The sequence below is a fragment of the Spodoptera frugiperda genome, chromosome 25 (genome assembly GCF_023101765.2).
Source record: "Spodoptera frugiperda isolate SF20-4 chromosome 25, AGI-APGP_CSIRO_Sfru_2.0, whole genome shotgun sequence".
Taxonomy (NCBI): domain Eukaryota; kingdom Metazoa; phylum Arthropoda; class Insecta; order Lepidoptera; family Noctuidae; genus Spodoptera; species Spodoptera frugiperda.
This window is the reverse complement of record NC_064236.1, coordinates 10,797,456-10,811,249: the sequence shown is the minus strand read 5'-3', so window position 1 is coordinate 10,811,249 and position 13,794 is coordinate 10,797,456. Positions and strand designations below refer to the sequence as shown.

Genomic DNA, 13,794 nt, shown 5'->3' with positions numbered 1-13,794 from the left:
GATTTAGCACCTTTGACTAGCTTTCATTACTTTCGTTTATATTTCCCTTGAATAAACATTATGTTGAAATGGATTTGCTTTGAACAAATATTAGAATTGTACGCTAGAAATGTAACTCGAATGGTCGGAAGCTGGGGTTTTATAGCTTTTGCATTTAGAGGTTTTTACTTTTTTATATTATTCATATATATTTTGTCGATATCTATGTCAAGGATTGGCCACAAAAAGCTTTAAACAGAGAGAAGTGGAAGGAGGGTAGGTAGGTAGGGAGGCTTTTGCCCTACTGTAGGACTATCATGACTGGAACCTAAATATATTATACCGTGAGTTATACCGGATAGTGTAGTCCTCAATGTATAATAATTTCTTTGTGAAATTAAAAAAAAATACTGTCTTTTCTTCTCACCCCTCCGATAACGAACAGAACAAATAAGTGAATTTCCAGTTTGTAATACTATACCGTACATAGTACAACGGTATAATAATAATACAAAATAGGACAGACACTATCCATTGCTCTAGTCGAGTATACTAAAAGTCACTAGAATGGCACTCTAGTATTTGAGCGAAGTGGTACAGGTAGACGGTAGGAAATTCGTCATTATAGCCCAATTGGCGGGACAATCCCACTCACTTCTCAAAAGCTATTGTCTTCTAGAATAAGACGTTTAGATATAATATACCTTTATTTTAACTACTGTATTCAGGCAGACTATTTCGTTGGGTACATTTTTAGGTACGTATGAACATTTTAAAGTTCTTCCTATTCTTTCTCGTGCCTAATTAATGTCGTATTAACGATCTTTTTTTCACATTAATTGTAATATTTACCCAATATTTGATATTGAGCATGGAGATAAACAACTATTCTTGACCCATTAAGTGTCTATTGTTAACTAGCTTCTGCCAGCAGCTTTGCCCGCGTGCCTGTAGAATAAAAAGTAGTAAAGTAAATAAAGTATGAGTTATCCCAGACCATATTCTACCACTGTCACAAATTTCATCCCGATCCCTTCATCCATTTTAACGTGATTGAATAACGCACATACATACAAACACACTAACTCACCAACATTGGCATTAATAATATTAGTAAGATCATTACAGCTTTCACGTATGTGACAAAAAACATCACCACATTACTACCCTAGGATTAGCACATAAAAGCGGCATTTAGCTGGAGTCAAAGATAGCTGCAGTTGTCGACAAGTGGAGGCGGTAGCAATTATCCCCGTCGACGCCAAAGTGCCGCTCCTCTATAAAGATGCCAACAGATAAATGCTCTTTAACTACAAAAGCAATTCAGTTCCTTTCCCAACGTTAGAAAAAAATAATGAGCTAGTTATTTTATCAATCGAGTCCTATTGTAGAGTAAGTGATAGTGAGTATTGATTGAAATAAATATATTTTTTTATAAATGTTAAGCTTACTAATTTTGGTAGCGAATGAAAAACCAGAAAAGGGTTTAAGAAACAATTTTTGCTCTATTTTAAAAATATAAATAGTACTATTTCGCGTGTTTCTATTTCGTGTCTAATAAAATTCTTAGTACACATACTAGACCTAGTTGCAATAAGAAGCTTAAGAAATTAAACACAGCAAGCACTACTTCTTAGAAGAAAGTTTAGCAAAAAATATATCTCTTTCACTAATAAAACAAACCATATTTATCTCCTGCCTTTACCATGAGATGAGTTAGATACAGGTTGAATTTCGACCCTCAAACGTCCAAAACAGAGTCAAGTAAAATCAAATACTATTAATACGGGTCGCACTCATCCATTGAAGGTTTTGTTTCCGAATTTTTTACATACTTTCCTTGTTCTTAAGAAAAATCGTTACCCATTTTATATTACCTTTGTTATTTTACATGGAAATGGCAACAAAGGGAAACAATATGCCACAATGAAACAATAAACGATTTCTTCTCTTTTGTTCTACGCGTGCCGTAAAGATTTAATTTAACATTGTAAGCAATCGACATTTCTTGTTAAGTTGGCAAATGGATGTTTAATTTTATCAATATACTTTGACTGTGATTTATTCGGAATCCAAATAAAATATTTTATTGGAACAGCCTGTATCTTCACTTCATAATATGAATGTTTTTTTTTTACTCAAGAGTAAAGCCTACATTAGTTGAGTTCACTGTAACTAGACATATAAAATATCTTCATTCTTCAGCACAAATTGCATCTAAAATAAATAAAATGAACGAAGGAAGATTCCCCACACAATCCTCAGGGATCTTTGACGTACACGAAACGGGTTCCTTGCTGTACTGCAGATAAATTACTAAAGTTTCAACGCCACATCCACAAAAGGATTACTTGAGAATTCACGGAAAAAAGCAATTACTCGGAAATGTGGGAAGTCACGCTCACAGACCGCATCAAAAATGAGATGAAGTGGAGTAGAATAGTTGATAGGCTACCGTCACTTAGTAAGAGAAGCAAGAGAATAAGATTTTGCTCTTGTTTTTACCATACATGTCTAGTAATTTAGAACATTAACTTTTCATTAAAGTATAAAATAAAAAAAGCGATGTACATGTCTGCACTTTAAAGGCATAGATTAGACATAATACATAAATTAATATTTTTCGAAGGGATCTGTAGACGTACTGCCTTAGCCTGTGCATTGTAAATGCCATGTGTCGACCAGTAATGTCCATGTGTAGTGCTTTTTAATTTCTTTGTTTTTATTCGAGGACGTCGTTTGTGTTGATTTCGGAGAATCCATAACGTGATATTTATGTTTTTTCTTTGTCTTTTTGGAACACACACAAATATTCATTTAAACATGACACATTTTTTTCGTAGAATCTGACATGAAACGCATTTCGATTTTATTAATAACTAGTACGTTTCGTTTTTAATATTTGCAATAATATTTAAAAACGGTCACATAGTGTCACAGCATAGCTACATAGCACATCTCTGTTGGAAAAGCACCCAAATATTGGATGAAATATTGGCGTATTCGTTTACGTAAAAAGTTCCAGGTGCCAGTTTTATCATACGCTATGATCACGACCCAAATTTTGCAGTGCAAATATTTTATACATGATATCGCAATAAAAATTCCAATTAGTAGTTTTCGAGAATTTGATGTAACATTTCCTTTTTGTATCATACAAAGAACTGAAACAAATTACAGTATATGGTCGAAAATACTAAAAAATAACTGGAGTCTAGGTACTTACCTAACGGGGCGCATAAAGACAATCATTGGTACTCGAGTCTAAAATTCAGTACCCAAGTCGAGTAAAAAGTCACACGTCGAAAATTGTCTGCACCTTTGACATTTACATTTTGTAACACAGGAAGAATATCCGCTTTGGACTATCGATAGTAGGTATTTCTGACACATGGACTAGGACAGCATACGCCCCTAAAATCTTCTCAGTCTTACGAAGTACATTCGTTAATATAAATCAACTAAAAATCACGGTTTACTCACTTATATTAATGGAGAAAAGCTCTACGTAGTGTAAGCGTGCGCAGTCTAATGACTGCGCATACTGCTCTTGATGAAGTCCCTCTGTGACTCGAAACTAGTAGAGCTTTTCTCCATTTATATACTTGAGAACAAAAACATTACGAGCAACTAAAATTCCTTAACTAAAGCTTAATTTGTAATCTTGGTATCCACAACAATATCACACTCAAGCATTGAATATCACTTGTTTTCTATACTGCAACGTGATATTGAAAGAGCATTCAGCGAGAGCTTACATGAAATAAAAATCCAATTTCCTGGCCATTTTGCAGATTTCAATTCATCCGCTTCCAGCAATGTGTAAACAAAAGATGTAGGGAAATCTATTGATCATGACCGTGAAACTGGCGAAACTGGCGATCTCAGTTTGAACAAAGCCTCCGAATTTTTGTACGTACTTCATTCGATTAATGTGCCGGCCGTTCATCAATATTGAACGCTCTTAATTGATATAAAGTGCACCAACAACATGGCCGCTACTTTTCAAAATGTTTTCTTTTTTGTTGCTTCTGATTTTACTTTAATGAGACGGTTTTTATGAAACTATATAATCGGTATTGCAATTACAACTAGCAGGTTAATACATTGAACGCCGTGATGGTCACCGGTGACCTACGTTAACGGAGGATTTGCCTTCAACAATCTTCTATTAGCAGTCAAAGACTTAATTAAATTGTCATATCTATAATTAGCAGATAACTTGCTATAATATGTTTTGTCTTACACTTTATATTTTATTTGATAAAAAATAAAATAATAATAATACGTGAGAAAAGTGAACGCTAAAATATTTATTTTTTAAAAAAGCTTTTTATTCAATGCAAGCGAGAAAGAAAATACTCTTTCCATTTTAAAATAAGACAGAGAGTAGAACAAGCTGACTTTTTTAAAGAGAAATGCATTAAAAGTTACCATTAAAAATAAACATTTTTTGTACTTTGTAGCTTCTTGAACAAAACTAATCGATTGAAAGCAACTGGAGTATCAGACAGGAGATAAGAATCTAGGACAAACTTAAAGTCCGTCGATATGAACGGATAAGAAAAAGCGTGAAGCACCTTTTTAAATGGCACTCAGAGTATTACGGACCAAGTCCAGCCCAGGAAAGCCTTCTTTGACTTTCTTTACAACTTCAAGTAGGCTGCTTAGTACTTTATTGGGTAGGTATTTGGTAGTGAAAGTGTAATCTTATATCTTTCGTAGACTATAAATGTGAACGTTTATTCATATGAGCGTGTTTCTGTGTGGGTGTGCTCTTTTTACCTATGAATGGAGGATTTCTTTGAAAATCTAGATTTGAGTATTAGTCTGAACCACAGTCAAGCAAATCAAGGTCCATTATGTAGAACGAATGTCGAATTACGTATCAATAAGCTAATCCTTTGTGTAGTGAATACTGATTGTATGAGTCTTAATAATAATGGTTTATTATCATGTTGATATTTTTTTCACGTACCGATATTCTTTCATTTGCTGGATGAAAAACATAATTTATGCTATCTTTCATATAATTTTGTAACTTTATTATAAAAATAAGAAAAAGGAAATTCTATTCTAGTTAACGGATGATTACAAGATTTCTTCGGCTTCGGTAAAGTTTATAATAACTGAACTACACACAGCTAATAAGATTTTTAAGTTTCCTGTATTTACTGAAACTAGTTTAACATGTCTGACTTTTTGAAGATTTTATAGTAAAATACGTTAAAAAACCTAGTCTGAGAATAATATTTAGTATAAAATTACACTTGGTAATACTCCAGCCAAGTAGCAAAGCTTAATGTTCGCTTAAAATCAAAACATACCGGTAAACTATGGCAACTTTACCGGACCCTTGGCAACTTTACCATACTATAGGTATTCAGTATAAACTCATTTATCTAAAAATCTACCCACTAGAATTCTGTTTTGTAATAGTAGTATTTTTTAGACATTAAAAGGAAATATTTACTATATTTTGCGTAGACGCAAGACTGCTATTATGCCAGTAATGGCCGTCACAATGTATGCGTGAAAATGTGCTAAAAGTTAGTAGTTCCTAAATTGTGCTCACAGAGCCTTAATTATATGTCACAGGTGAGTGAAATTTTGATCTTGAATGTATAATATAGTTGGGATTACTGTTGTAATGTCAGCAATTGCTTTTTCTTTAATTTATTGATAAATAATCGCTTCGGTAATGTTGACACAGGTTAGGTAAAGTTGCCACGGCCTGCTTTGTGGCAACTTTACCTACAGTTAGGGTTGGCAATAAATGTTTTTTCTTGTTTGTGTGTATGTAACCATTTTCGAATACCTAAATTTCCCAGCATAATAGTGAATATCCTGGATGATAAGTTATAATGTATTTAATAATACCTTTTGTTTTAGAGCCAAAATGGCTCACATGAAACAAAACCGCAGAAAACTCGGAGCTAGACAATATAAAAAGTATACGAAAGTAATGTTAAAATTAGCTATGGAGATAGTGAAGTCAAAAAATTAAAAAGTCAAAAGATTAAACATTATTTTGTAGCCTTTTTTACAATTTTAAACATAAATACTTAAAATTTTAGAACTTAATTTAGTTTAAAAGGGAACAATATTTATGTCAGATATTTATGCTTTTTTTTTACTTTAGGTTTAAGGTTTATAATTTTTTTTTAAATATACATGTCATAAAAATAATTCTCATTTTTTGACAACCCCGAGCGTAATAAATTATTTGTATGTAAATTACGATGAAACCCGTGGCAACTTTCCCGACTGTCTGTGTAGCCGTTATCTTTATAGATTTCCTCATATTGTTTGCATTATAATACGAAGAGGTCCTAGATGAAGCCCTCTGTACCTCAACAACTCTTTAATATGCAATACACGATGAATACGGCGCGTAGGTAAAGTTGCCAAAAATTTGGTATCTTTACCCATGTTGTTTTTTCTTTACTACGGCTAAAGTAAGCGTTTGTATATAATGACGATTACGGTAAAGTGAGCCAGATAGACTACAATTCTAAATATATAGTTTTGGTTTCTATGCGTCTTATGGTTAAAAATATATTTCGATTTTTGTTCCAAAATATGGTAAAGTTGCCATGTTTTACGGTACTTAGATACTTAAACAAGCTATTTCGACCAAAATATGCACGCCTCAATACATGTATATAAGTACATTAATCCGTGTGAGGAAATTTGCACTCCTTTTAAACTTATATGTAGTACCTACGAAGGAGTATATTTTGACAAAAACGAAGTTCATATTTCATGAGAAAGAGTTGCAGTCAGTCAAAAAATTATAATCTGGCTGTCTCATTGATTTAAGTTAATGAGCATAGTTAATGCTATGTAGCTTTCGATAACAATAAAAATAATTCTAACTGAGATTATATTATCTAAGTAGTACCTAGCTGTATTAATGGGATTAGAGGCATTATCATACGACTGAAGTACATGATGTATAATTGATGTTATAAGTTAAACTCCAATACCACAACAATACTGGTTGTAAAACAGTTACGGTCTGACCTCGTCTGCGTTCTGCGGTACAAACCCACATACCGGAGGCAGTGGTTTACATCGCCAGTTTCAAACAAGGGCAGTCGAACAATCCTCCTAGGATGAATCTTTAGTTTCCTCTATATACACATCATATATTCAAAAGCAAATTGGTTATGAACTCGTGTAAGGTATAGAGACTTACAATTGTGACTTGTGCGGAGAAGTAAGAGGTGAAGTCAGCTACGTTTTGGTAACAAAAATATATAATATATTTAGTCCGTCAGTTGGTAATGAAAAATATTAGACACGTGTTTTTTTTTATTTTGACATATAAGATAACAATACTTAGATAAAACGAATCAAAGCTTAGGTGTGGGAGCAAAAACATCATTTCTACGGTAACCTACGTGGCAGTTAACATGTTAGATTCTATCAGTACTCTCCACCCGTCTCTAGGGAAAAACACTTATGTGTATAAAAAACCACTATCTTGGTTTTATCACTTTTAATCCGCCGCCTCTAAGCCCTTAAGCTCTTAAGGTTATTTTTTTAACTTCCCTGACCTTTACAAACAATAGTGGATTTCTACGGAAAAATCTAAAAATACATCTCTAAGATATCAGTCCTAAAATCAAAATAAGAAAGGATTCAATTTCAACCCTTTTTGAATGAACACAGGAAAGAGGGCAGATTGTCTCCAAATAAATAACTTCTAAAATAGTTAAGTAAAAGTACGTACCCATAGCAACGTTGTTATAAGAAAAAAGAAATGTTTTTCCAAAGTTACAATAAACACTCGAATCCTTACAACGTTTCTTATGAAATACTTATTTAGGCCGATATTGATACCTGGCGAATTATCAATACCTACAAAATGTTTTATAAGGTTTTCCAATATAAATAATATTTACTCCCAGTTTCATCTTTATATCTTCCGCCTATTAAATAACATCGGAACATTGCCTACATTTGGTTTCGAATTAGAAAATATGGAAATAAGATTATATTACAATTTTATTATAAATCGTTTGTCATGATACGATTTCGTGCTTATTTTTTAGAAAGATTTATTATTTTAGGTAAGTATTGTATGTACCAGTGGTTACTTTATTAATGTCGTAGAGAAGTTTAACTCTTTGGGGCACAGATTTTCTTACCGATAGAAGTAAAACAATTTTCAGAAAAATGTAGAGTTAAGCTCTAAGTACGAATACGTTATGCAAGTTATATAAAAATCACTAATCCATCTCGACAAAGCGTGGCGAACAACGTCCTTTAGAGTTTTCAAAAGCTAAAATTTAGAAATGCAAGTTGGTATTACGGATTTTAGTCCCTAATGCTCTAGGATTACAGCTTATTTTAAAACGTATTTAGCTTGCCCCATTTGTTTGGGTCTCATTTAGTTCTGGCAATTTTACACACTATTTTTTAGTACACACTCTTAATCTTGATAACTACAATACTAGCAATCCCGGCAAACTCCGTTTCGTCACCAATGACAATCCCTGTTATCCTACCTTTCTCTTGAAATTTTTCCTAAATTTTCTCCGCTATAGAGACTACAACTCACAGAGCCCGAGACTTTTCCAATGAATGCAAAACCGTAGAAATCGGTTCGTGCGTTCTGGAGTTATAGCGTCAGGAAGGAAAACCCGACTTATTTTTATATTATAGGTAATCTGTTTTCACAACTTTCTCCATTATGAATGTCAAATAAAAAAGCTAGATTAATAGAATAGAGCTCATTAAAAACATTTTTACATATTACTTCTTTGTCTCCAGCTCATCGAGGCCCTTCACTACCTGCACTACAACACCCACATGATGCACCGCAACGTGTGCCCGCAGGTGATCATCGTCACGAAGAGAGGCACCTGGAAGCTCTTCGGCCTCGAGTTTGCTGGTACGTACTCTCTTATCAATTTGTACAGTGTTATGTATTGTATCTACATACATGTATTGTACAGTAGAAAAGGATTTTGAAGTTCTACTACGAAAATGGTATCTTATTCCTTTTTTATTTAAATCCATATGAGTAAAACATAAGTATTATCCATATAAGTCTTATCCATAAAAAATGAATCATCATTAATACGTTAAAACTAGTAGGAACATCCTATAAAATGTATTGACCTAATGATCCAGTAGCTGGATCAATACTTTGTACGTCAGGATCACCAATAAGTGACTCCCGCCAAGAACTTTGTGTAGTGAATAGAAAATAGTACTCCAAAAATAATATAAAGATCACTGCAGTCATATTGAAGACCAAACTACGTATGAATCAATATAAATGCTCATATATTATATACGGAACTTCAAAGCTTTACCAATACGACTCCAATACAAATTATATTTGAAATAGCTCAATTCAATGAGAACTGTGGAGTTGGCCACTTACTGACGATCATAGTAAACGCTGCCATTACGTTAAGCACTTTCGACGTCGCTTCGAGGAATACATCTCAATCAAAGTAGTTTCACAAACGCTTGACTAACTACAAAACTGTCAAATAGTCTTGAAATGGATCTAAATTTGTGTATTTTGTATACCCTGAAGATGTGAACCGACGGCAATTTGTGGTTCACCCACATTCAGTCGGTTATCTTTTTAGTTTTGTGTAATGTAATTATTTATTTTCTATTAGCTTGCACCCGCTGTTTCAGCCGCGTATCCGTGGAATAAAAAGTACCCTTTCAGCCGATCGAGTAATAAACATACACACAAATTCATAAACTGTTACACTAATAAGATTTACTTTCTATTTATCCGTTACAACGAAGTCCATTTTAATTGCAAAAAATGGGATGTGTTTCAAACAAACGTAGTTTACAACTAATAATAGGTTCTTTGTTCATAACAAATATACATCATTATTTATTGATTCGTCGAATCGTTTGTTTTAAATATTATAAATACTTAGTTACCAAGCACATTTTACAGACTGAAACACTCATAGGTAATTCTACGAAAAGGTTTTAGTAAAATCTAGGATTTAGTAAAAAATACGGCATTGTTTAAATAAAAAACTGTTTTATTTTATATAAATTAAAACTAAAGGTTATTCAGAGATATTGTATGTAACCTATATTTAGTGAAATGAACAAACGATAGTAAAATGATCTGAGAACTAGTTTTGTCCTATATACTTTCGATTTCAGTTTATTATTAACGTAAATAAAAATTATTAATTCACCTCTTTACTCGAAAACCAACAGACAAGCAAGCACTACAAATACATTTTTGCCAACCTCAATCGTCAAACAGTTCCTTTTCACCGTATAATTTGAAATTAATATAACTTCAGAGTTCAGTCTGAATGTAAATTTGAAATCTTTCAAAGAAACGATGGAATAATGAAAGTCCCCGCTACAAATACTTGAATTCTTAAGATAAACCTTTGTAATCACGAGGAACCTTGACTTTTCTATAAGCCGTTGCTGTGGATTTCCATAAGTCTGAGTACCGCTTTTGCTGTCGGATGTAAAAATGAAAGCACTTCGTTTCACGTTTATGCTACAGCTGCGAAATTGAACTATGACTATGCTAGACTATGCGAGTGGGTGACAAACTACTATAGACAGTTAATAGACTAACTGTCGTACTCAGAGACATTTAATGATTACTTAAATTATTCCTTAGTAACGATTTTGTATCGAAAACAATTGCTTAGGACTGGGTTAACCCAGTATCTATAGTTAAACTCACAGAACAGGTTAAACCCGTTATTGCCATACTCTTCTACTTTTTAAGGTACGCTTAACATCTACTTTTCACCAATTGTGTAATAAGTCCCATGTAATAGAAGGTGAGCCTATGCCATACACTGGGCACAATTCCAGACTCGTGTGACTACTGTTAATCGAACCAAAAAAAACAGAATATTTTGCCCGGCAGTCGCACTTGCAACCACTCGACTAAAGAGGCAATCCGTTAAATGTCACTTCCTTAAAATTGAGTAGAGGTCAATAAAAACGGGCATTGTACGTTCCTGTGAGGCTTTGAACAAAGGCTTTTGGCTGAAAATCTGAGTGAGAACAAGTGGGCGTGCATTCCATTTCTGCATTTATCTAGAGTTCACCTGGCAGCTGTCTGTCCTCAAAGGCTGTCAAAAGTATATTCACAGTTATAAATCGAAAGAATTAAAACCGTTAAAAGAGAGGAGAATCGGCGACTCTGTTGGTTTTCTGAAAATATTGTATCAAGCCCGAAAGACCTCCTTTTCCACTTGCTTTTGATTCAATATCCAACACAAATCATATTCACTACAATATCTTTACTCAAGTCTTTGTTTTGCACAGAAAGTTATATACACAAGCCTGTATTTTTAACGAAAACGTTAAAGGGACACAGGCTTTAGTTTTAAGCTAGATTTGATCTAGATAGAGGTCATGTCTATCTTATAAAAAGGTAAGCGGCCAGAGGCCCACATCGTACGCATCGCACGCATACCGTATGACGTCATCGGTTCGCATCGCATGTAAGCATTGCTGATGATCGGTCCGTACAATGCGGATCAGTGGACGCAGTTGTATGAGTTTCTATACAAGACAAACTAAAATCCGTTGCGTGCGTTGCGTACGATGCGGGCCTGTGGACGCTTACCTTTAGTGACCATTATGTTGGACACTCTATATATATGTATATCAACTCGCCAACAAAATAAAGTTATGATTCAGTCTCCCCACAGATTTTTCATGAAACGTCTTTTTGTACCCAAAATAGTCTAATATTCGGAGATTCATATCTTTGTAGCAGTTTATTTTTACGTAGTATAAGGTAAAGAATGAAAGCAGTTATTTTTCTTCTCAACGGTGAACTGTATAAAATATTAAGTAGAATCTCAGTGATTAAAAATATAATCATACTTTTTGTTTAGGTTTGATCGTTGCTTTAAATATTAAATAAGTTTAGCTAAAATCTACGTTTGAATTTGTAGGAAACGTTAAAATTACGAAACATTAAAAATTTCTGTTGTCACAAAAAAGAACAACAAAAATTGTGACACATTGAAATGGTGCGTTGTCGCGAAAACTCAAGGCTTTTTGGACAATATTCATTATTCTTGTTTATTAAGTTAATTTAAACTGCTGTGCGCAACATTAGGAAACACATTGTCACACGACTCTAGGGAAATCAAACATTAGACAATAGCGTTACAAACAGAATAGTATAGCGGGTTCATAATACAATTTATAAAAGTATTGAAACTAGCTAAAAGAAGCAAATAATTTTGCCGCTGCCTTCATTCTGCTGTCTATTTTGTTTTTCAGTCAAGAACTTTACACTAAACGTAAAGTTAAATGAAATTAATCATAACTTTTCATTAGTTCTATGCTTTAGTGGTCACGTTTGACCACGTATTTGATATGCCATCAAACTCAGTTTCAAGAAGCGAGTACACAAAATATTCCGGCAATAAACGTTCCTATCTTCTGATTCTTAAATTAAATTCAGTTTCAAAGTTGGAAACGCTTTCCATCATAATTTATAGTTTGAATTTATTTGCCGTCATTTAATTTGACCTACTGCCCCTAATGTTAAATAAACTCTTTGTTTATACATTCAAATTTAGAAGGGTTTCATTTCTGTTAATTTGAAGCTCTTAACATAAAAGTTCAAATTACAGTCCTTCAGAACCTGAGAGGCCTTACCTGGGCCAAGGGAGGGCGGTCTTAAAATATTTTGTAATATGTTCCCATACCAACGCTGGAGGTGTGGGCCTGACGGGTTGTTAGTGATATTATGTTATACGGTCGGCCGACAACACAATACACTTTAACATACCTGTCTAGCTTGTAGGAAGTTCTACTAAAAAAAGAGAAGCTTTACTTATACTAAAAACTAGGCATAAAATCCTATTCAAGTAAGGCAAATCGTAAAACGGTTTAGGAATAAAGATAAGAAGATTTATACTTTTAGCACTTAGTAAGTGTAACATAACATAAACTTATTATTAAAGTGAAAAAATGCGTGAAAGACTGAATGATCGAGCTAATCTGAATAAAGTATTGTAACTAAACCGTTAAGTAATCCGAATTATTGTTTTACTTAAAAATGTTTATCCAAACAATAACTTTCTCTTGATCGTGGAAGCGTTCATCGATATAAATCTCGCTTATAGTACTGGGTATATGTGATATGTATTTGTATACAAAATGTCTGTTCATTGGGCGTGTCAGTAAAACCCGCACTCTTTAATCAACTTCGTTTTTCAAAAAAAGGATAGGTTGATTATAAGAAGTACATATCTCCATATACAAAAAAAAAGCTCTACACCGGGAATTTCTCCTGTGTCGTGGACGCATTTACACACATTAAAGTTCACATACCTACACATGACACCCAAACCCGAAACAACAATTTGTAGATCACACAAGGAGTTGCTCCGTGCGGGAATCGAAACCGCTCCACGTTGCGCGGCAGCCGGATGCCCAGCCACAGCGCTAACCATGCTAATCAGCTATGTAAAATTTATATAAATACTATATCACATTATAAATAATTCCTTTGAAGAAAAAAAGTTATTCGAGATCTATAAAAAAAACTGTTGTCTTGGAAGGTACAAAAACGTATAAAGCAATGTAATAATTATGGTTTCCACAGTACCAATCTATCGTTAACACAAGATAAATAAATCTCTTTCTACACGAGTTTGTTGTAACGTACGCGGTACGAACAAGTTTGGTTTCAGACTTATTCGAAGTACCCTTTGTTTGATGTTATAGCTTCGTGTTTTACAAACTTCAAAGAGGTTCCTTACCTTTGTACTTGTGTGAAGCTATGTCCCCTAGCTGACAACAGTCGATATAACA

At 33.6% G+C, this 13,794-nt stretch overlaps 1 protein-coding gene across 5 annotated transcripts in view; it reads left to right on the top strand.

Moving 5' to 3' along the window:
* Window positions 1–13,794, top strand: part of LOC118262353 (SCY1-like protein 2) — a 152,943-nt gene that overhangs the window by 103,181 nt on the left and 35,968 nt on the right. For all 5 annotated transcript variants that reach the window (XM_035573671.2, XM_050704415.1, XM_035573652.2 and 2 more), the window contains exon 5: window positions 8,761–8,881. In XM_035573671.2, coding sequence (XP_035429564.1) covers window positions 8,761–8,881 — 121 coding nt within the window. The remainder of the gene's footprint in view (window positions 1–8,760; window positions 8,882–13,794) is intronic.